At 35.0% G+C, this 23,880-nt stretch overlaps 1 protein-coding gene across 1 annotated transcript; it reads left to right on the top strand.

Annotated features, from left to right (window-relative positions):
* The first annotated feature begins 1,346 nt into the window (after positions 1 to 1,346).
* LOC114284692 (uncharacterized) lies at positions 1,347 to 23,504 on the top strand. The gene is made up of 11 exons (XM_082911832.1): positions 1,347 to 1,741; positions 2,208 to 2,276; positions 2,633 to 2,728; positions 2,923 to 3,047; positions 4,996 to 5,191; positions 6,394 to 6,569; positions 19,715 to 19,844; positions 20,381 to 20,541; positions 21,946 to 22,022; positions 22,168 to 22,270; positions 23,213 to 23,504. Exons 1-11 carry the CDS (start codon positions 1,412 to 1,414, stop codon positions 23,394 to 23,396), a joined length of 1,647 nt encoding a protein of 548 aa, XP_082767958.1. The 5' UTR covers positions 1,347 to 1,411; the 3' UTR covers positions 23,397 to 23,504.
* The last annotated feature ends 376 nt before the right edge of the window (positions 23,505 to 23,880 follow it).

The following is a 23,880-nucleotide window of genomic DNA, read 5'->3' as shown; positions in this document are numbered from 1 at the left end:
ATTGTGTGACTCGTATTCCAACACTTTAAAAAATGAGACTTTATTAAATTTATTATTTATATTCTCTTGCTCATCCCTAAGATATCAGTGCTGATGTAAATGTGATGGTTAAGAAAGAGTATTTACTCTAAATGAATCCGAGATGGGCATACTCGTGCAAGATAGACATCCGTTACTTATATCTGTGGAGGATTCACCTAAGTGAGAGCGTCGTGAAGCCACGATCGTAGGAATAGGGATATTTCCTAAAACTCTTATGAGAATCAAGATTGAGCACATGGCTGCTAATAGTGCTAACTCACGCTACAATTATGTATTATACCATATGTGTGACATGTTTTTTTTTGGGTGAATTATATGTGTGACATGTTGAATTCTGATAAAAGGGAATTAGTTCAAGGCCTGGTTCACTAAGATTCTTTCAAAATGAAACTGTTAACACTAAGTGAGGTTCAAGTTTGAAAAACATCCACACCCATTATATGGTTTTAAAGTTACCTATCTTATTATTATTATTATTATTATTATTATTATTGTTGTTGTTGTTGTTGTTGTTGTTGTTGTATTTATTTAACAGTTTTACAAAATTTTGAATCTTGTGGGGGATTGTTAGAGATTTTTTAAAAGTTTCAAAACTTTAATTATTTATTTATTTATTTATTTTTATTTATTTATTTTAATAGTCTTATTTATTTGAATTTTGAATATATGTTTGGTTTTAAAGACAATAGGTGTGTCTGTTCCTAACAGACACCATAGAGCCTTTTTATACGGGACTCTAACTTTGGGAAAAAATATACAACGTTCTTTGTTTTCTTTCTTTCTCTTTTCTCTCTCTCTGTCTCTTCTCTACTGTATTTTTATATTTCATATTTCTGGGTAATTGATACATTCTTAGCAAATTCTTCTAATGTAACTGTGCATTGTGTCAGATCCTGTAAAGTTTTGGATTGTATTTTGGATTCGTTTGTGATCGTTAAAACCTGCACGGAGAGAATATTTAACAACTTTAGGACAACATCTTTAACGTGTCTCTCACAATCACACATGCTATTTTCTTCATCTTTTTCTTCATCTTCTTCTTATTTTGTTATATATCCCCTAACATAATTCACAGTTAAGGAATAAAATGGTGCAAATTAATAAGAATTGACACGATTTTAAAAGATTAAACGGTATTTTATACATCCTAATGTAAGTGCTCACTAAGACTTGCCTTGTTCTGAACTGGGTAGCCTCCTTGACCTAAACTTGTTAATACCAAAAAAAAAAAAAAAAAGGAAAATGAAAAAGACTTCTACCCACCCCAACACAACCTTAAAGCAAAAAAATTCATGTAGGTTTGGCGGTTATAGTTCTCACAAAACCCTCACTACCAGCAAAGCCCGGCCCTCTGTCTCTCTGTGTGGAAATGCCAATAATACAGACCCATCGTTACATCAATGCAAACCCTGCAATCTCTGTCGCCAAGCTTCGTCTCCATTCAAATCCCACTACTCATCTTCAATCCAACGCATTTCCAACTCTCATCAACAGCTTCTTCTCCTCGAGTTCCTCCACGAGCTCGAGCTTTCTTCGCCTCAATCACCGCCATGTCAATCGCTGTACACAACGCCGTCGTCGCAGCAATGGTGTAATCAGGGCAAAGGCGGGTTCTTCTGATTACTATACCACTCTCAATCTCAGCAGAAACGCAAGCTTGCAGGAGATCAAGACCTCTTACCGCAAACTCGCTCGCAAGGTCTGTTTTCGCCTTCTTTTGGGGAAATTTATGATATGATGTGCATAATTTAGAAAAAGTTGCCATTTTTTCTAGTAAAAATTAGGAAGATTTGTGCTTTTTCATGGTGTAGCTGAGGTTCAAATTTCAAATTAGGAAGGTTCAAATTTCACAGTTTCCTATTATTATTATTTTTTTTTTTGGTGTAGCTGAAATAGAGAAATATAGCATTTGTTGTGATAAATCTCTCCTCCTTTGTTTCTGACAATAGTATAAAACATACCTGAAGTATGTAAACTTTAGTTGGTTCTTGTACAAGCACTCTCAAAATCCCATGCCTTCTTTTATATCCTGTTTTGGACCGCACAACAAGATTAGATTTTATTGTCTTTGTTTGCAGCAGTTCAGTTAGTTGCACTTAGTGAGGTAAAATTTTGTATGCTTATTTTTGAGTTACATATTGCTGAATATCAGTGGTTTCAAACAGTATCATCCAGACATGAACAAGGGACCCGGTGCAGAAGAGAAATTCAAAGAGATAAGTGCTGCCTATGAGGTGCCATACCTTTTCTTCCCTTCCTGTTCCCACAAATGCGTGCACAGAATAATTTTTTTTTCCCCCTATTCTTGATATTACTCATCCTAAGTGTTGTTGGATTTTCCAAAACTGCATTTCCCACACCTTTTCTTGCAATAATCTTCTCTAGAACTTCAAGTTATGTATTACTAGCAGTACTTCGCATTCCAACTGTGGATCTATATGGCTTTGACATTGGGCTATTTTATCATACGGTTATATGATCATATAATCATATTAAAGCTGATTTTGTGAACATACAATACAGTATCGCGTTTGAATTTTAATGGTTTTTATTCCTTTTTCTTTCATCTGGTAATGAAGCATCTGTGTAGGTCTTATCAGATGATGAGAAAAGATCTTTATATGATCGCTTTGGTGAGGCAGGTTTACGAGGAGAATATGAAGGGCCAGGTGCTAGTTCACAGGGGGTAAGATGTGCTTTCTGTTGCAGCAAAAAAAATGATCATTCCTTTCCTTCTTTCTTCTTTCTTCACCCCTCCCCATGTTAATGTAATTCGTTGTTTATGTTCTTCTGTGACTTGGGGGTCTACTTATGTCTGGTGTGCTTCTCAGTGCATAAAAATCGCCCTTATTGTTTACTGAAATTATCTAATGCTTCTAGGTGGACCCTTTTGATATCTTTGATACATTTTTTGGTGGGTCAAATGGGCTTTTCGGAGGAAGGGGTGAACCGGAAGACACTTACTTCAATTTGAGAAACAGGGGCAGCCAAGATCTTGACATGCGGTAATCATCTACCTGCTAGTTTCTTTGGTTGCCTTTTTGAACCTTAGAAAGTATTGTATTGGACAGAGGTCTGCTGTTAAGTTGTAGGCGAGTAAAACTTTTAGCTGCTACTAGAAATCTGATATTCTGAATATCCACTACATCCTTAATTAGTTGGTGCTGTTCTTTGTATTGCACAAAATCTGCTGGTGGCATCTGATTTTGGTTTTTAGACCTATTGAAAATAAAAATATATGGGCAAGCTATCCCAACTCATTTGAACTTCTACTCCTATTAATTTATATTTTTCAAGTTTTTGTTGTTTTTAAGGTATGATTTCCATATTGTTTTCGTGGTGCGACATTGGATTTCGTGATGCATTGATGATAATCAGAAAATGTAGTAATGCAAATCAATGAAATTGTACTGTTGTTTTTTTAAGGCCATCCCTTAAAAAAAGAATCTTGTGAGGCCTAACGTTTTAAAACTAGTTGCTTGTTCTTAGGACGTATTGTATTATTTCAAATTTGTTTGGTCCACATGCAGATTTGCAATTCAATTGGTGTTCTAACAAAGGATTGAAGAACAGTATCGCATACTTTTGAATGTCATTTAGAATTGTTGACAATTTCTTTTATTTGAAGTTTCAAAATACATGGTACCAAAACTTTATCATTATCAAATAGTTGAATGAATTATTGGATTGTTTTTTGTCAAATGAGCTTAATTTTGTTTTTGAATCAAGGATGTTAATCTACAAATTAATGGACCATTGTAATCCAGCTGAACCCAAATGTAAATTAGATTTTGAGGCCAAATTTTGGAAACCTAATTCCTTACTACTAATAGTTGTTTGGCTGAATTTCACCATAGTTTTTTTTTTTTTTTAAATTTGTTATTCCAAACTTTATCAAATGAGATGAAAATTTTTAAATGGTTAAATTAATGATTTTTTGTCAATTCTAATTTCGGCTGAAAACTTGAAAGTTTGCTGATATATTCCACCCATCCCCAGCCCCCCAAAATTATTATTATTATTATTATTATTATTATTTTGTGTGAGGGTGTGTGTTTGTTTCTAAAAGCTTTTTCAAGGAGATTAGCAGACTGGTTTCTGTTTTCTAAAATAATATTTACATTTGGAATTCAATCAACAAACAGCTAGAAATCTGTTCACATTATGCAAAAGAAATTTTGGTTGCCTCAGTTCTTTTGATGGAAGCTGTGCTAGAAATTATGCTAGATAGTGTGCAAAGGAAATTTGGTTGGGTCCATTCTTTTGATGGAAAATTATTCCTGAAAAATAAAAACTATGCCAAAGTTAGTTTTAGATTGAGTGCAATCTATGGTATTGGATGTTATATTTCAGAACCTGATAAAATTCTCCAGGTCTTATAATTTCTTTTTCTTTTTTTTGACTTTTCTATCTCCATTCATCTTTGGCTTGAAATAATTTTGTGTAAAATACTTTCATGATAAATGATTGGTGTTAAGGATTATTATCTTCCAGAAAGGATTCTTCACGCAAAGAAGTTCGTTCTCTTAGATTTGGCATTGGGAAACAAAAAGTTTGGAGTTGAAAGGTAGATGCTTTTTGGAGATTTAAAAATCAAATCAGTTAGTTCATTTAGTTTTATCTGTCTACCTAATGGTCTAAATACCTAATGGACTAGTGGAATAGAAAAGAGAAATTTATCCTTCAGAGCTGATCAAGAAAGAGGAACGAGAAATTTAGTTTTGTGCTTTATCCTTAAGAGCTTCAATTTGGTTGTGACAGTGGAAGAATCATTTGTGAGGAGTGAGAAGTTGGCAGTTACTTCATGATCACATCATGTTATAATACTTCATTTTTGTTTTTGTTTCCTTAATAATCAACTAGTCTTAAGCCTGACGTCATATATGCTTTGCTTGTGATTGGTCATGTTCTTCAGTATCAGATTTGTTAGTTTAACACTTATTTTCATTGCAGATATGACCTGTTTTTGAGCTTTGAAGAATCAATATTTGGAGGACAGAAGGAGATTGAAGTTTCTTGTTTGGAGACATGTGATAACTGCAGTGGTACGGGTGCCAAATCTAGTGGTTGCATAAAATTGTGTAGCGAGTGTCGAGGTAGAGGAGGGGTGATTAAAACTCAGAAAACACCATTTGGAATAATGTCTCAGGTAATTTCATATGGCATTGAAGATGAGTGGTGTTTGCATTACAATTGGCTGCATAATTTTCTCTGTTCTGTAACTCAGATTTCCCAGCTAGTTTGTTCAAAATTTGCTGTTAAATATGTTTTCAGCACTAACTCTCTCTCTCTCTCTCTAGAATCTTCTCTCTGGTATTTTCTTTCTTTCTCTAGAATTTTCTGTCAAATATTTTGTTGAAATTTGGGCCACTGTCATACATAGACTGTTCTAGATTCTCTAAAGTCGGTGAGAACTGACTTCCTAAGTCCGCGACCACAATGCATAAATAGGTGTCTCGGGTCTATGTTGTGTGCATGAATGAGATAAACAAAGTGTGAGTGATAGGTGTAAAACGTGTACGAGTGAAGTGTGGCAGTGAGGTTTGTCAGTTACAGTTACCATAAGGAAGTGCGTAAAGTCTTGTGTCAAGTGGTCTCTCTTATCGAGGTCATGGTGAAGTCACCATGTGTGCTAGTGCTAGTGTACTTGGGGGTATTGAGTCTATTAGTGCCTTGTGTATTTGTGGGTGTGATTAATAAAATATATATTTTGTGGTGTCCAACTCAACAAAATATAAAAAAATCATGTTATTTTCTGGAAGCAATTGATGAGGTGTTTTGTTTTTTGCTGTATTTATCCATCGATACTAGATCAGGAGTATGCTGCATACTCACACACACCACCTCTCTATCTCTCTCAACGTAAAATTTAACTATAGATTTTTGGGTGAAGACTGTAGGGCCAAAACCAGAACCTGAACCTTCATTTTTATTATTGAATTTATTAAGGATTAAGACCTTTTACTGTTTCATGTGAACTGGAATTAATGTTACCTCCTTACTCACATGGCATAATGTAAAATCAGTGTTGTCTATATGGTGCATCTTTGTAATTTTATTATGTTTGACTAGCATCTCTATTTTACTTCCATGAAATAATATTACTGCTGGAGTTATCTAACTTAACCCAGTCAAAATTTAAAATCTATCTAGTTACATCCGACTTTCTCTTTTTTTTATTCTTCAACATATTAATACCTCTTCTTAATGCCCAAAGTTTTATTAAACCAAAAATTTAGACTAAATGTGGAAATAGTGGTAATATGTCATTATTAGCCTTCTATTTTAAAAAAAAAAATTCACTTCCTGTTTTTGACCTTTTCTTTTTTGATGCTATGTTATGCTTTCTAGGTATCTACATGTTCGAAGTGTGGTGGCAATGGCAAGATAATCACTGATTATTGCCAAAGTTGTGGCGGCAGTGGTAGAGTCAAGTTGAAGCGAAGTATTAAAGTGGTTATCCCACCTGGTGTTAGTGATGGAGCCACAATGCAAGTTCGAGGAGAAGGGAACTTTGATAAGAAAAGGTCTGAATTTAAAGTAAAGATTTTCTTGCATCACATAATATAGCCCTTTCACTTACATGATGTAATTAGATGTTCAAAACTCATAAGTGACTTCAAGATACATGTAGTTTGGCCAATTTGTTTTTTTCCTTTGGGGCGGTATTGTAGCACAGTAGCTCTACAATTTCATTGTGGAGCATTCCAGAGATGGGAAATAGAAGTGGATAAAATGAAAATAAATTAGTAATTGAAAGTTAAGGGTTCTGGCTTCTATACCTTGATTCTGTTTTGGACTGGAGAATATGGATAATAATTGTTGGCAAATTTGTTGACATAGCCTTGCAGCCTTTCTGGACCAAAAGACTTTCATGTAATCCCACATCACAACTTATTGGCTAGTTATGGGTCTGATGCAAATGCTATAGCACTTCATCCATGTAGTCTAAGAGGCTGCTCTTCTGTAGGTTTAGAAAAGAGAAAGAGTTAGGGTTTGAGTTAGACCTCATTCCCTTTTATATAGATAATAATAAGTAATTACAGGAGTGCCACAAGGCATAAATTACGGGCCAGCCCATTACATCAATTAAGGAGAGAAATAAAATCAAAAGATAAGGAAACAATATTATTCCCTATCTAACACTCCCTCTCAAGCTGGTGCGAAGATATCTCTCATACCTAGCTTGTTGAAAGGGCTATTAAATGGTTTGCTCCATAGTCCCTTGGTGAGAATATCTGCTAATTGGTCCCCAGTCTTCACAAATGGAATACATATGGTGTCACTAGTGACCTTTTCCTTGATGAAGTGTCTATCAATCTCCACATGCTTAGTTCTATCATGTTGAACTAGATTATGAGCTATGTTGATTGCAGCCTTATTGTCACAGTATAATCTCATGGAATCGGTCTTGATGTATCCCCAAGTCTCCCAACAATAGTCTAATCCATAGTAACTCACATTCACCCTAAGCCATAGCCTTGAATTCTGCCTCAGCACTAGATCTAGCAATCACATTCTGTTTCTTACTGCGTCACGTGATTAGGTTGCCTTCAACAAATGTGCAATATCCTGAAGTCGATCGTCTGTTAGTGACGGATCGAGCCCAATCCGTATCGGTGAATGCTTCCACTCTGAGATGTCCATGTTTTGAGAAATAGAGACCCTTTTCAGGAGAGGCCTTCAGGTATCTCAGGATTCTCATAACTGCCTCTAAGTGGGAATTTCTAGGAGCATACATAAACTGGCTAACCATGCTCGCTGCAATGGCAATGTCTGGACATGAGTGAGAAAAATATATGAGCTTACCTACTAGTCTTTGGTATTTCCCCCCCGTCCACTAGATCTCCCTCTTGATCCTCACTTAGTTTCTGGCCGAAGTCTAGAGGTGTATCACACGATCTACCTCCAAGCATGCCAGTTTCCTTTAGCATGTCCAGTACATACTTCTGTTGGCATATGATGCTATCCTTGGACCGAGCTACTTTAATACCCAAAAAATACTTCAAATTGCCTAAGTCTTTGATTTCAAACTCCTTGCTTAAGTATTCCTTCAAACGAGGAATTTCCTCAACATCATCTCCTTTTAGAATAATATCATCAACGTAGACAATAAGAGCTGTGGTCTTACCATGGAAGGAGTGTTTCACAAACAAGGTGTGGTCAGCTTGACTTTGCTTAAACCCATATTTCAGCATAACTTGAGTCAAACCAAGCCCTAGGAGACTGCTTTAGCCCATAAAGCGACTTTCGGAGCCTGCATATGTTACCTCTGGACTTAGCATCTGCAAAACCAGGGGGAATATCCATATAGACCTCCTCTGCGAGGTCTCCATGAAGGAAGACATTCTTCACATCAAACTAATGAAGTAGCCAATTCAAATTTGCAGCAAGAGAGGCTAAGATCCTCATGGACTTCATCTTGGCAACCGGTGCAAATGTCTCCTTGTAATCTACCCCATAAGTCTGAGTAAAGCCCTTAACAACTAATCTTGCTTTGTACCACTCTATGGAACCATCTGCTTTGTGTTTTACCGTGTACATCCACTTACACTCAACTGTATTTTTGCCTCTAGGTAACTTCACTAACTTCCAAGTGCTACTCTTGCTGAGAGCTCTTATCTCTTCTATCATGGCATGTTTCCATTCAAGAATAGAGAGAGCATCCTGAAAATTGGTAGGTAGACTCACAGAAGACACTTTAGACAGAAAGGCTTTATATGAGGAAGGCAGATTAGAATAAGATACATTAGTAACAGGATGTTGGGTACATGTCCTAACCCCCTTCATATTAGCAATGGGAACATCAAGATCTAAAAACTCAGGAATAGGAGCACTAGAATTAGAATTACCTGGACTCTCAAAAGAGGGGAATGACTCAGGTGACTCTAGACACTTATCCGGAGAAGAAATTGGCAGTAGAGGAGAGAAAGTAGGCTCTTGCATCCAGGGGACTTGCTGTCTGGTCCTGTCCCTGATATAGACTTTGCTTGCTTCCTTTTCCTTAACAACTGCTAGCTTATCATCCTCTCTTACTAGCGGAAGTGGAACAGGAATCGCTTCAGACCAAGGCTTCCCCTGAAGGGATGACTATGATACCGAGGAGGGCAGAAAGTAAGATTGAGACTCAAAAAAAGTGACATTCATGGAGACAAACCATTTACGAGTGGGAGGATGATAACACTTATAACCTTTTTGGATGATAGAATAACCCAGAAAAACACACTTAAGAGACCGAAGATCTAATTTATCATGAGTGGGTGAATGATTATAGACAAAACAAACACAACCAAAGGTTTTAGGGGAAATAGAGAACCCGGAAGAGGTAGATCTGAACAAAATTTGAAGAGGTGTTTGTTTTTGAAGGACTTGGGTAGGAAGACGATTAATCAAATAAGCGGCAGTAAGAGCCGCTTCCCTGCAATAGAATCGAGGAATCCGCATTTCAAAGGATAAACAACGGGCGACATCAAGGAGATGGTGATTTTTGTGTTCGGCAACACCATTTTGTTGAGGGATATTAGTGCAGGAAGTCTGGTGAATAATGCCATGAGTGGCAAAGTAAGTGGCAAGACCACAGTCAATATATTCCCCCCCCCCCCATTATTAGAACGTAGAACTTGGACAACCGCCCCAAACTGAGTACAAACCATTTTATGAAAGTTTTGAAACACAGAAAACACCCCACTTTTATCTTTCATCAAATATATCCAAGTCGCCCTGGAACAATCATCTATGAAAGTAACAAACCATTTGTGACTAATGACAGACACAAAACGGGATGCACCCCATACATCGAAATGAATCAAAGAAAATGGAACCGAACTTTTATTACTAGAAGGAGCAAAAAAGGCTCTGCGTTGTTTTCCAAGTTGACAAGACTCACATTGAAAATCTAACACATTATGTTTATCAAAAACAGAAGGAAATAAATGCTTAAGTAATAAAAAAGAGGGATATCCTAAGCGACGATGCCACAGCCAAATGTCGTCCTTGGTGGATGGTAATTGAATAGAGGAATGAACCAACTTGTCTGTCTGATCCAGAATATAGAGACTATGCTCCTCTCTACCACTGCCAATCCTCTTCCTCATGATAAGGTATTAAAAAAGACAATGATCAGGAAAAAACGTCACACTACAATTTAAGTCACGGTTAATACAACTCAAAGATTAACACCAAAATTTGGAACATGGAGGACAAAGGAAGGGAAGAGGTAGCATGAATTAAACCTTTTCTGGACACAGACGACATAGTACCATCAGCAATACGCACTTTTTCTTGACCTGAGGAGGGTTGTACTCTAAAAATAAATTAGAGTAGCCAGACATATGGTCGGAAGCACCAGAATCAATAATCCATGGCACAAGCAATGCATATAGAGAGGAAGCCAAGTTACCTGAATTGGCAAAGGAAGAAAAGGGTGCGCACCTGTAGCAAAAGTGGAGCCTCGACGGTCGAGCAAGTGGTGAAGAGCAATCTCAAAATCCGAGACAGATAACCCCGAAACATCAGCAGCAGGGGAGACGACTGGAGAAGAAGATGGTGGCTCAACAATGTCTGAAAGATGTGCCCGAATATGGGCCCCTCAGCCTTTAGACTGACCAGATCGACCCCCTCGAGTACCAGGACGGTCTCTGCGGCCACCAGAGGGAGTGCCATGCAGCTTCCAACAAGTCTCTCGTGTGTGGTGAGGTCTACGACAGTAGTCACAGTAAAGATTATCCTTCGTAGAGGAAGGACGAGAACCACGAGTCACACGGTCGCCATTGCAAGGAGGTGCAAAAGCCAAGACTGAGCGATCAGTAGTAGTAGAAGGAAGCATCGTAGAGCGGTGACTCTCCTCTTTCTGCACAAAAGCAAAAGCTTCCTGGAGAGAAGGAAGCACATCCATGCCAAGGACGCGGCTCCGAACTGGATCATACTCCACATTAAGGCCTTCCAAGAACTTGAAGACCTTTTCTTGCGCCACAAACGTCCGGTAGCCAGCAGAATCAGTGGGACAGACAGGCTTGTAACCTTGAAGGTGGTCAAGTCGTTTCCACCCATTGCTAAAGAAGGTAAAATACTGGAGAATAGTCATCTCACCTTGTACCGACCTTTCAAGGGAGCGATGTAACTCGAAGGCTTCTGAAAAATTCCCCTTCCGAGAGTAGGTAATAGCGACCGCCTCTCAAATATCTTGGGCAGTGTCCATAGACAAGTAGTCCTCTCCAATCTCAGGTGCCATAGAATGTATCAACCAACCCACGATCAGGGAGTTGGTGATCTCCCACTGGTCATAACTCGAATCCGTGGTACTGGGCGCCTGTATTCTTCCATCAACATAACTCATCTTTCCTTTGCTCTTCAAAAAAATAGTCAGGCTCTGCGATCAGGCGAGATAATTCTAACCATTAAATAGAGAGGTGGTGATCTAAGGCCCATGTTGAGGTTATTAGTCATAGTAGACGATATAATGGAACTCTCGCTCTTAGGTAGCGGAGAAGTAGTGAATTCACTAAGGGAATCTGCTATGGAGACTTTACTATTTAACTCTCAAACACAATGCCAATCACAAACCTGGAAGATAATAGTGGAAGGAAAGACACAACTACCACGATGAAATCAAAAAAGGATTAAGAACTCTCAAATATATATATATATATATATATTTTACTGTATTTTTTTGTTTTTTTTATTATATTTATTATAGGTATTACAAAAGAAACAGAGAAGACTTTTTGTATTACGAAAGAGAGAGAAGACGACAAGGTCAGTTAGTCCATGTATTAGACTCCGGTCCACACCAGAGAACCAAGATGACCAAAAGAGTGCAACGGAAGCAAGGGTTGAACAGACGAGTGCGATGGAAGTAGGAGAAGACCAGACGAGGACTACGAAGCCTCCAGGAATGCTGACAGAAGCAGTGGTGAACCAGATGAGGTCTACGAGGCCTCTAGGAGTGCCGACAGACTTATACGGATGAGCTAGGGCTGCCGACAGGCCTAGAGGAGGCCAGAGGCTGCGTCGACTGCCCTGGAGAGAGACGACTGTCCTTCGGCTGTATTGGGTAAAGGCTAAATGGCCAGGGACTGCCTTCGGGTGGCCTAGGCAGTCCTACGGTGTTGTTTGAATGGTGTTAGGTCCCTCCTATTGAAGCTCTGATACCATGTAGGTTTAGAAAAGAGAAAGTTAAGGTTTGAGTTAGACCTCATCCCCTTTTATATAGACTAGTGGATGACTCTAAGTTCTAAAAAAAAAAAATCACATTCAAGTTAAAATATATTTTGACCAATGAAAAATAAAAGTTAAGACAAACTAATGTAGTGCTTCCATACTGGTAAAAATTCAACACATTGTAGTTATGATCTATTCAATCCATTAATAATTCTTCATATTCAAGGTTAAACTCCGTGTCACAGTGTATATGAAACTTTCAGTATACACATATAGACAATTACAATCATTTTTAATTCCCTTGTCCTTTTACTTTGTAATTACAATATGAAATCAGGAAAGATTTACTTAATACATATAGTTCATGAATTAATTTGAAACCAAAAAATAAATAATCATGCATTCTATATGTATAGCCTCAAGTGTAGTCCCACTTTAAACTTGATTCAACATCTCTATATGCATTTTAGATCTGATTATTTCTTATTGCCAATAGCATACCACCATAAATGCATGATGCTTGAAAAAGATCAAAAGATCCATTTGCAAATCCAGTTGATCTTTCAAAGGGAATTACAATCTCACAAACAAATATCTTTCAAATAGAACCATTTGATATTTTCACATTAAATAAATTCATTCTATCCATTACATTACACGCATACATATGTGTATGCATTTATAGTATTTAAAGAAGGAATGATAGTAAAAAGAAAAGGCTTTTTCCGTTAGATACGCGTTGTCTCCCAGTTGTGCAATCCATGTCACCCACTTGTATATTCCATCACCTAACAGCCTATAATTGAAGTGATGAAAATGAACAATAGAAGGGGGGAAGGGGGGGAATCAGAGAAAATTTTAAAGAGGAGTAGAGAGTGGTATTTTAAGAAGAGCCATTTGAGGAAGTAGTGCTTACATACCGGCAAAGAGGAAAGACTAAGTGGGTGTAGTGGCTATTGGGCATGTCAACATCGTTAATTCCTCTGTATCAAATTGATAAACATCAACCCAACTTCGATTTCAGTGGTTGGGTTACATGAGAGAGAGAGAGGGAGAGAGAACTTAGCCATTCAAAAAGCACCCAAATGGTTGTTATTCCATAATTTTTCTGAAATCTTCTTGTTACTCCATAATGGCACATTAGGAACTACAAATTAAAAACTGAGTTGATAGTTGAACTGAACATCCAGTGTCTACCACCTAGATGTTAACAAAGAAAATTTTGGAAGAAGAAATGATAAAGTTCATAAATTACAATTTAACGATCAACTTAATGATAAAAACTTAAATTCCACAATTTAGGAAAGAGGGCAAAACTACCAGTTATGCCAAATCCACTTGGGAAAAAATAATAGTTCAAATTTGATTCTGTGTTTAAGTAAAAAAAAATGTAATTAGCATAATCCCTCTTGTATAAAAAACTTGATCTAATCAAAAACCCACAAATGAAACCAAAAAAGTAGTAGAATATGCTAGAAAAGTTATGATGAAATTCAGTCAATGGTGGCAAGTACTCCAAAACCAAATTTCAGTCATCACCACAACATCTCACACCTTCAATTCAACTTAAAAAAATAACAATTTTATATTTTGAATTCCACACAAATTAAATCCAAAACCAAACCAGTAAAAAAATTAAAAAGCAAATTGAGATTTAGTTAAAACTATTAACAAAGGGAGGAAGTGAATCAACAATTATTAACAACTCTATTGAAGCTCTATTCAAAATCACTTAATAACAAAGGCTACAAGCAAAAACAAAATTAAATGTCTCAAATGAGCAATACTCAACAAAAGAGCCCCATCCACAAAACTTTTTAGTTAAAACTTCCCAATTTCATTTGATTATTCAAGTAAAAATGATAAAATTTATAATGAAATCATGCAACTGTCCTATTTATACCCAAAAGACAGTATATATTCATTTTACTATTACCCAATTCTATTAATTTAACTGAATTGAATCAATCTGACAAAGATATGAGCTATTGCACTATGTTTTCCTATGCATTTTGTTAGTTTCTTTTGATCAAAAATCAAACCATCTAATTCAAGCAATTAATCAAAACCACACACATATGCAGATGCCAAACTAATAATATAAAATTTAAGCTAAAGATGCACTGTTTTATGTCAATATCAATAACCTACCAATCAATAATACCAAGAACAAATAGAGATTAGATTCCACAATGAACATAGTTAAATCATTACACTATGAAAAAAAAAATTTGGAAATCAAATTGAAAGCAGGCTAACAAATAGAAGGCTTCTCTATTAAACCAACTAATAATGATGAAATTCTAAACTACCAATTAGAGGATTCTAAATAAATAAGAATACTCTTGTTAATGAGATTAATCAAAAATTGAATTGAATGATATTATAAATCCAAATAATTAAGATATGAAATTCAAAACCAATTAACTGGAAATTTTTTTTTTCAAATATTAATCATTAACACAACTTCTATAAGTAAATAAAAACTTGAAATTAAGTCATGAATTTGAATTTGAATTTGAATAAAAACTTGAAATCAATCATTAATCATGAATTTGAAATCTTAGTAAATAAAAATCTCAACTCAACTTCTAGTATAAAACAAATTAAGTCATGAATTTACCTTTTATATCTATAACTCATTCCTCAACTTGAAATTGCTTCCATTGGTAAAGTTTCGAATTTCATGGAAATTGAATAAATTTGTACCAATTAAAAAAACCAAAATTGTATTTAGATATAACTAAGATAGGGGGTGGGAGTGAGTGGGAATCATTCCATTATGAATCTTCAGCCTAAAACAAAACCCAAACACACGTGGGCTCAACTGGTGGTGTATGATGAGATTACAAATGTACATTAAATATTGGGGGGGGGGGGAAATAAAGGTGAGAAAGGTTCAAATGAAAACCTCTTTGTACAATAATGCAATAACAACATACTAAAAATCCCAAAATCCCGTACTAATATGCCGATAAAAGCACAAAATAACAACCCATTCACATGAAAAATATATCTAAAAATCTAAGTTTGGGTGCTCACCACGAAAAAGTTATTGAATCCATTAAATATAAATCTTAAGAGAGAGAGAGAGAGAGAGAGAGAGAGAGAGAGAGAGAGAATCACTACAAATCAACTATGTAGAGCATGTGTTGGTCTTCAAAATCAAAGAATCATGGAAAATTATTGAAATCAACTTCCAAACTGCCCATAATAGCTATCGACATTGGTAGATAAAAGAAAATAATTAATTATCCAGAAAAATGAGAACCAATATAATGGCTCATAACTCTATATAAGCAAAGGAAACCAGGCCAAAGCCAATGGATTTTAAGTGAAAACAAAGCAATACCACAACAAATTATAAAACAGAAACCCCAGTGGATTTTAATTGCCTTGAAAAATTAGACTTTCATTTGGATTTAAAGTTCTATGTATGTGGCGAGGATCATCACTTATATTTGAACAAACTTGCATGTGCTCAAATCATCATAATGTTATTATTACAACCAGAAATTGGAAGTTATACCTTACCTTTTGAAGAATTTATGGATAGGCACAGAAAGATATTTGAATTGTTTTCTAAGGGATGACCAACAAAAGGAAACGTTAAAATGCTTTAGTAAGAATGCAAATCAGATACTTACCACAATGTTCAGATGCGAAAGGTTGTTAAGAAGTTTCACTTCTTCCTCAAGCTCTCTAATGTGAACCTATTAAGCAAATTTAAAGAAATGATTCAGATATATAGGACTACAAACACAATGCTTCATATATAAATTACCATAAATGTAAATGAAGCAATTAAATTGGAAGTGATTTTCAACTTTGAAGCACTCTTACTGCAACTGAAACATTCTTAGATATATACCAAAAAATAACAAAAAATATATAAATATATCCAAAAGAATCAGCATAAACAAAATATATCTTTTAGAAATGAAGGAGTATCAAATCCAAAATTAGGAAGAGCACTTCTCAAAATAATAATAATAAAAAGTATAAGAACATTATCTCAAAACAAAACCACTGCTCACATCTGCTGTGCACCACAATTCATCATCATTCTGCAAATCACCACGAAATAATGTTCTAGATAAAGCTTAAGTAAATACAAGAGTATTCAATAAATATCAAAAATATTTTGTCTAATTAGAAACTATGAGTAAAAAATATGACCATCTATATTATTTTCAGCTTAATATAGTCAGGTTAACCTTAATGTTCACATTAACCCATTTAATGTTAACAATCCTCAACCTATTTGACTAACATGAAATAAAAATGGGTATTAACATGAAACCAATTTCTTCCTTTAACCCCCATTTGATTTGACAGAGAGTGAGAGCTTTGTTGGTGATGGTGGGGATGATGGGATGACAAAAAACAGAGTATCCAAATTTGTAGGAAAAATATAAGTTTATTACTGATTCTATTCACAGATAAATTCAGCACTGACAATTGGAAAAGAAATTTTAAATCACAATAAGGAAAAGGAAAAGAAATTTGTACAAAAAAATTAATTCGTCCAATAGACTTGTAACATTAAATAATAATTAAATCATACTTGAAAAATTATTGAATATTCTTCGAATGCCATAAAAGTATATACATATGGTACTTCTGATCAATGAGATTGCAAAAATAAAAAATGAATGAAAATAAGTTTATCTCTATCAAATTGACCAAAGTAGGTCAGGTCAATTTTGACAATTGCGTTTCTTGTTCAAAAAGCCCAAGTTCAGGTTTGATTTGTTTTTGTATAATTAATTTTTTTAATTCTGACCCATAATTTATTTGTTTAAGGTTTCAATCTTGTTCTTTGAATTTTTTTTTTAATGCATTCTCTTGGCTAAATATTGATTTCTCATATATCAGGGGAAATTACTAATGTCCACTTTTAAAAGGATGCACATCATATTAATAAAGTTTGTTTATTTGTCCAAAAAAAAAAAAAAAAAAAAGATGCACGTCATAAGATAATTATGAATTTTTATGATGAAAATTACCAATGTGTGGTGTGTGTTAAAGTCAATTTGCGTGTGTAAATTTCATTGAAACATTTTATCAAACACTTAATAAACAAGGAAGATAGAATGGTTATCAAACATTTTTGTAACAACCAAACAATAGTAATGGCACAACAACCATTCAATAGAGTAACTCAATACAATAGTCCCACTAATTCCTACTAAATCAAAGTAAATGGGTTTCGTGGAATCCAACCAACTCTTCATATATATGTGTGTATATATATACATAGATAAGATATATGAATAAGAAAAATCTACGAAACCCATAAAAGTATACCCAAAATCCTACATGCATCTAGAAAATTAAAGAAAAACAATACTCAAAGTTTGATTTTGGGAATCGTTCTTTCTCTATTCCACTAATGATCAATTGATGGTCGCTATGGCTTCAAAGAAAAAAAACAAAAAAAAATCTGCAATCAATATATATACACACAATAATCTATTAAGAAAGAGATGAGAGTATCACCTTTACTTTGCAGAACAGAGCATCCAACAAACCCAACAAACCAATAATTTATTTGTTTAAGGTGTCAATCTTGTTCTTTGAATATATATATTTTTAATGCATTCTCTTGGCTAAATATTGATTTATCATGTATTGATTTCTAATATATTAGGGGAAATTAATAATATCCACTCTTAAAAGGATGCACATCATATTAATAAAGTTTGTTTATTTGTCAAAAAAAGAAAAGATGCACATCATAATACAGTTATGAATTTTTATGATGAAAATTACCAATGTGTGTGGTGTGTGTTAAAGTCAATTTGTGTGTGTAAATTCCATTGAAACATTTTATCAAACACTTAATAGGCAAGGAAGATAGAATGGTTATCAAACATTTTTGTAACAACCAAACAATAGTAATGGCACAACAACCATTCAAGAGAGTAACTCAATACAATAGTCTCACTAATTCCTACTAAATCAAAGTAAATGGGTTTCGTGGAACCGAACCAACTCTTCAACACAAAAAATAAACATGCCCTAAGAGGCAGAGGAAGGTATGTTTATTTTGTTCTTTCAATTTTCCATTTTTATTTAACAAAAAAAAAAAAAAAAAAACCGTAACAGAAACCCACTTCAGGTTTTGTTTAATTGGCACAGGTTTTGTTCTTAGACATGGCTTCTCAATAAATATATATATATATACATACTGGAATCATACATAAATAGGGGGTTTGGGATTTGGAATCATATATATATATAGATATATATACATCCATATATATATATATATATACATACATATTGGAATCATATGTAACATATATATACATCCATAATCATATATAAAATTATGTATATAATACACACAAATGAATATACATACATACATTCGGTCTCCGAATCTCTGAATCTCCCATCTCTGAATCATATATATAGTGGCTCCATTCGGTCGGAAGAGAGAAGATGACAATTAGGATAGCAGAGAGAAGGAGGGAGGAAGAGAGAAGATGAAGAGACTAATAGGGGGTTTGGGGTTCGGTCGCCGGCGAGGGTTGGGTTCCGACAAGGTAGCACATTTGATGGAGAGAGAGAGAGAGAGAGAAGGGGGGTTTGATTTCAAAATTTGAAATCAGAAACCAGAAACAAAGAGATATGAGAGAGTGAGAGAGAGTGAGGGTGTGGGTTGAAAATGGATAGTGTGACATTGTGAGCCCTTGGATTAAGTTCAATCCAATGGTTCATATTTTGACAATGGGACAGAAGTCTCATCAAGGAAAAAAAACTAAGCTGTTTTGTTAAATAGATAATAATAAGTAATTACACAAGTGCCACAAAGCATAAATTACGGGCCAGCCCATTACATCAATTAAGGAGAGAAATAAAATCAAAAGATAAGGAAACAATATTATTCCCTATCTAACATCTTCATCATGTTACCAAAACATCTACACACTTCAATTTTCTAAAGTTATCCTCTCTCTCTCTCTCTCATCATTTTTTAGTTTTTTCATCTTGTTATTGTAATTTTTTTTGCTTATGTCATTAAATGTTCATTGACATGTTTAGCTTTTTTGGTATTTTTAGCTTCTCATTTGGTTTCTTTAGTGAGTTGGGGACTCTGGATCACATGCTAATCACAAAAATGGAAAACTATGCCAGTGCATTGCAGGAAAAGTTTATTTCTAACTTTATGGACTTTTTTTTTCTTCCTAAAGTTAAATTGCATATTAATAATACCGAGTTATGAAAAAAAAACTGCATATTAATATATTATACAATTTGCATTATATTTCTCTTTTCTTGTTTTAGGTCATAGTAAGGCTGTGTTTGGTTCAAGGATTTGGTGAGGGATTTAGAAAGGGAAATGGAAAAGATATGTGAAACGTAGGTAAAATGTAGTTATATTTTATTCACATTTCACCTACCTTTCCAAATCCCTTCCCAAATCCATGAACCAAACATAGTCTAAGGGAAACCTGAATATTCTTTCTCAAAACAATTGGTGATACTAGAATTCTTTGCGCAGGGGCATGGCTGGTGATCTCTATTTAGTCCTCCATGTTGATGAAAAACATGGTATTCAGAGAGATGGTCTCAATCTTTACTCAAAGGTTAATCTTGATTATACAGAGGCAATACTAGGGACTGTTACGAAGGTAATTATGATTCTCAGACATGGACAAAGTTTTGGCATGCTTCTTCTCAAGCTTTTATTTCTTTATTAGCAATCATCATAAACAATTGTATCTGGTTGTCAAGTTTTGCTGTTTCAGTTAAATTGGATACATTCTGAGAACATGAGAATGCACCTGGATATTAAAGTTAGATTCTTTGTTATATTTCTTTATTCCCAGAAAATTTAAAGAATAAAAATCAGTAATAAGTTGTTATGCTGAGATTCTGAATTAAAATGATCTTTGTTTATCTTCAAGTATCCCATTGGCACTATTGCATTCCAAATCATCTTGTGAGAGTGAATTTCAACCAAACTTTAATTGTTCGAATAATATTATATTGGTTTCAACCAAGGTCTTATTATTTATCAATTTTCTGTGTTTTTTTTTTTTTTTTACAAGTGCTAGCGGTGTTATGAATCATGAATCATCATGATATATCCTAAGGAAGCATAACGGTTTGCTTTTAAATTACTTTAGTTTTATATGTTGTTTGATGATAGAAATAACAACTCCAGGTGGAAACTGTCGAGGGTTTGAGAGATCTTCAGATTCCTTCTGGGATTCAACCGGGAGATACATTAAAAATGTCACACATGGGAGTTCCAGATATTAATAAACCTTCTAGGCAAGGTGATCATCACTTTATAGTGAGTGTTCAGATCCCAAAAGATATCAGGTTTGAGTACCTATAAAAATTCTATTCACTTTTTTTTGGGAGACTTTTTTTATTATAAATTTTTTACTGTAGTTTGACGTTCATACTTTCCAAGCTTTGGTCAGAGTGTATTCACCGGCCAACAATTGTTGAATTAACCTTTCTTGTGATGTTTTTAACTGGTGTCTCTGATTGTGTGAACATATGAAAACTCTCTTGATGTAATGCTTTATATACTCTTTTCCAATTTTGCATCAATATCCATATTACTATTAAGGGGTAATCATTGGTTAAGTGGTTAAAACCTTAGCCTACTATCCTTGAGGTTAGTTTGAGGACAACCACTTTGTGCATTTATGCCAAAGGTTAGGTATGTTCCCAATCTAACCCTTCCCAAACACCCATTAATGGGTATTAATTGGGCCTTTTTTTTAATTTATATTCATATTACTAATAGCAAGATACCATCAAAATGATAATCAGTCTTGTGAAGCATATTTATTTTCTGAAACAAGTGACATATCAATAAATACCAAGTTCAAGTTCAGGGCTTGTAGAATGTCAGAACACCTCTTGCAAGGAGATCCCATTTGTTTACTAATTGTTGTTTGAACTTAATATCGAAAAGTTTTTCTTTGTTTTAAGATTCTGAGTCCAACAAGGTCAGTACAACATTTCTGAAATCTAGGACATTTTGCAATACAAAGGTAGAGTGGTGTATGTGATCTAAAATCCATTCACGAGTCCAATATGTTTCAAACCATCTTGCATTGATTACTGCTGGGTGTTATATGCAAATTGCATCCTTGAGATATATTTTAAAATTTCTAGCTCTGTTCAATATATTCATTTTGTTGCATCCTTCAAGGACTCTGTTCTTAATGTTGTTGTGACGTTAAAGGGCATAAATTTTGACAGAGCAACTACTGATAAAAAAAAGAAAGAAAAACAGAAAAGAATTGAGGAACTCATTGGTTATTATTTAAGATATGGCTGACTTAGGTGGAGTTTGGGGATTGCTTTTTCAGCAGTTTCCTTCTTGGTTTTTTTTTTTTTTCGTCTATAGTTTAAAAAAAAGAAAAGAAAAGAAAAGGAAAGAATTTTTTTTTGTTTTTTCTTTTTTTGGATTTTTTTAAAAACTTTTTGGACTCTTCTAGACTAGACAACTTGAAAAGTAATATTTTTAGCACAAATGTAAAAAAAATAAAAAATAAAAAATCATCAAAGATGAAAATGTTTGGAAAAAAATGTGACATTTTAGTGTGTTTGAGTTGGTCCAATTTAGGCCTATGGGATGTATCATCATATGCTGTTTGATATCTATTATTTCTTGTGGATAGTATTAATTTATTATTAGTAGATTATTGTTTTGTGTCATTATTTGGACATCCAGTCGTGACTGTACTTGGTTCATGGTAATGCCAGTGATGAGGAACGTGCACTAGTTGAAAAGTTGGCTTCGCTCAGGGCATCGCGCAATTGCCATTCTGTTCCATCCATGGGTATTATTTCCTATTCACTTTAGCACTACTATGTAAAATTATTTAAGAAGGAATGTTTGCGAGTGGTTGGTTTGATTGTTTGAAGGGATTGTTTTGGTTATCAATATCCTTCATTTAATTTTTGTTTGCCTTTTTACTCTCTCAGGGACACCAAAAGGTGACTTTGACGATCAAAAACTAAAGGATGCTTTAAGCCATGGAAGCAAACGTGTTGCATCTTTGTGGAACTCATTCAAGGACTTCTTGGGGTATGTTTCACTTGTTCCTTTTTTTTTTTTTGATGTTTTTGCCTCTCCATTTCTAGATGTGTATAAATGCTTCATTGAAGGGGGAAAAAAAGAGAGGATAAATTACACTAGTAATCCCTATAGTTTGTCCCTTGTGTCAATTGTCCCTGTAATTTCAATTGGCTCGATTTTATCATTGATTTTTTTATTGTGTCACAAATCGATAATTTCAGTTAGATTTTTAATAGAAAATAACCATGTGAGTCTCACACGCCATATGTCTGGGGGCAAAATGTTAAATTCATTACAACCACGTACCTTCCCCATTTCCAGTGATTGGTTGCCACTGCTACCATCCGTCATCACTACCAAAACATCCCACCACCTTCCATTGCTGCCACCACCCTTCTTGCTTGACCCCCCCACCAGCCATTAACCACTTGGAAACTTCCATCATCGATTCATCACCCTTCCCCACAACCCGCAGCCCCACCACCAACAACCAACAACCCCCCCCCCCCCTCCTACCACCACCACCTCCAAAGCTGTAGCCCTGCCACCATTGTACAAGCAGCAGCCAGTTGTGAAAAAACCCACCATCAAATTTGTAAGAGAGAGAGAGAGCCCATTGGCACAGCAAAAAAACCCACTTCTTTGATGCAAATCTCCCCATCCCTGTCACTACCGACACCCTCTCCATTCCCATTCCCATCTCCAGCCCAGCCCAGCCCATCGCCTTCCCCTCCCCAGCCCACCCCGATATAAGGCCTTTTAGTGTAATTTCCCCCCCCTTCCCCACCCCCCCACCCCCCCCCCCCCCCCCCAAAAAAACAATTCCATGAATGTTTCTCAATTTCATATGTTCATTAGCAGTTCCTTAGTTATTCTTTGAAGATTAAATTATGCATAAGCCTCAGCTTTGTTGATAAGTTTAGCCTATTTTAAATATTGTTTGATTTACAGTCGAAGGCAATCTGGGAATGGATTTGCATCTGTTAGTGTAGAAACGTCAATGTTGAGGTGTATCAAGCCAAGTTCTGCATTCATGATCTCCATCTCTATTGTTTTTATGACAACATGTATCTTTACCTTGGTGAGAAAACTTGGTTACTGTACATCACTGCAACCGAAACGACGGAAAAAATGATGTCATCATCCTTGTAAAACTATACTATACTACACAAGAACATCATTAAAGGCTGTACGGCTCCGTCTTTTGTTGGAGGAAAATTTATGTGATTGAGAGATACATACATGATCTTCTGTGTCTTTCTTATTTTCTTGTCAAAATGTGGTGAATGAAAGAAATCTGATATAAAAATGTTAGTCAAGGGGGGGAAGGTGTACTCGGCGAATGGAAAGGCTGCATGTATATACATGCATGCATGCATACATACATACATACATGATTTTTAGTTGTTTTATCTCTCGTTACATACATACATACTCTCTTTCAATATATATATATATATATATTTACATAGGTGAGTTGTATACTGATACATATATGTATATATTTATATCTATTTTTGAGTCAAATTACAGGTTTTAATTGAGTGATGATGGTAGCAGGAATCTCAATGCTTGGGTTTAAAGATTAATTTGGGAACAAAATTAGCTCAAGATTTAAA

Source organism: Camellia sinensis, unplaced genomic scaffold (assembly GCF_055761805.1).
Source record: "Camellia sinensis isolate YWXY unplaced genomic scaffold, ASM5576180v1 Unanchor13, whole genome shotgun sequence".
Lineage (NCBI taxonomy): Eukaryota > Viridiplantae > Streptophyta > Magnoliopsida > Ericales > Theaceae > Camellia > Camellia sinensis.
This window is presented reverse-complemented; position numbering and strand designations above follow the sequence as displayed.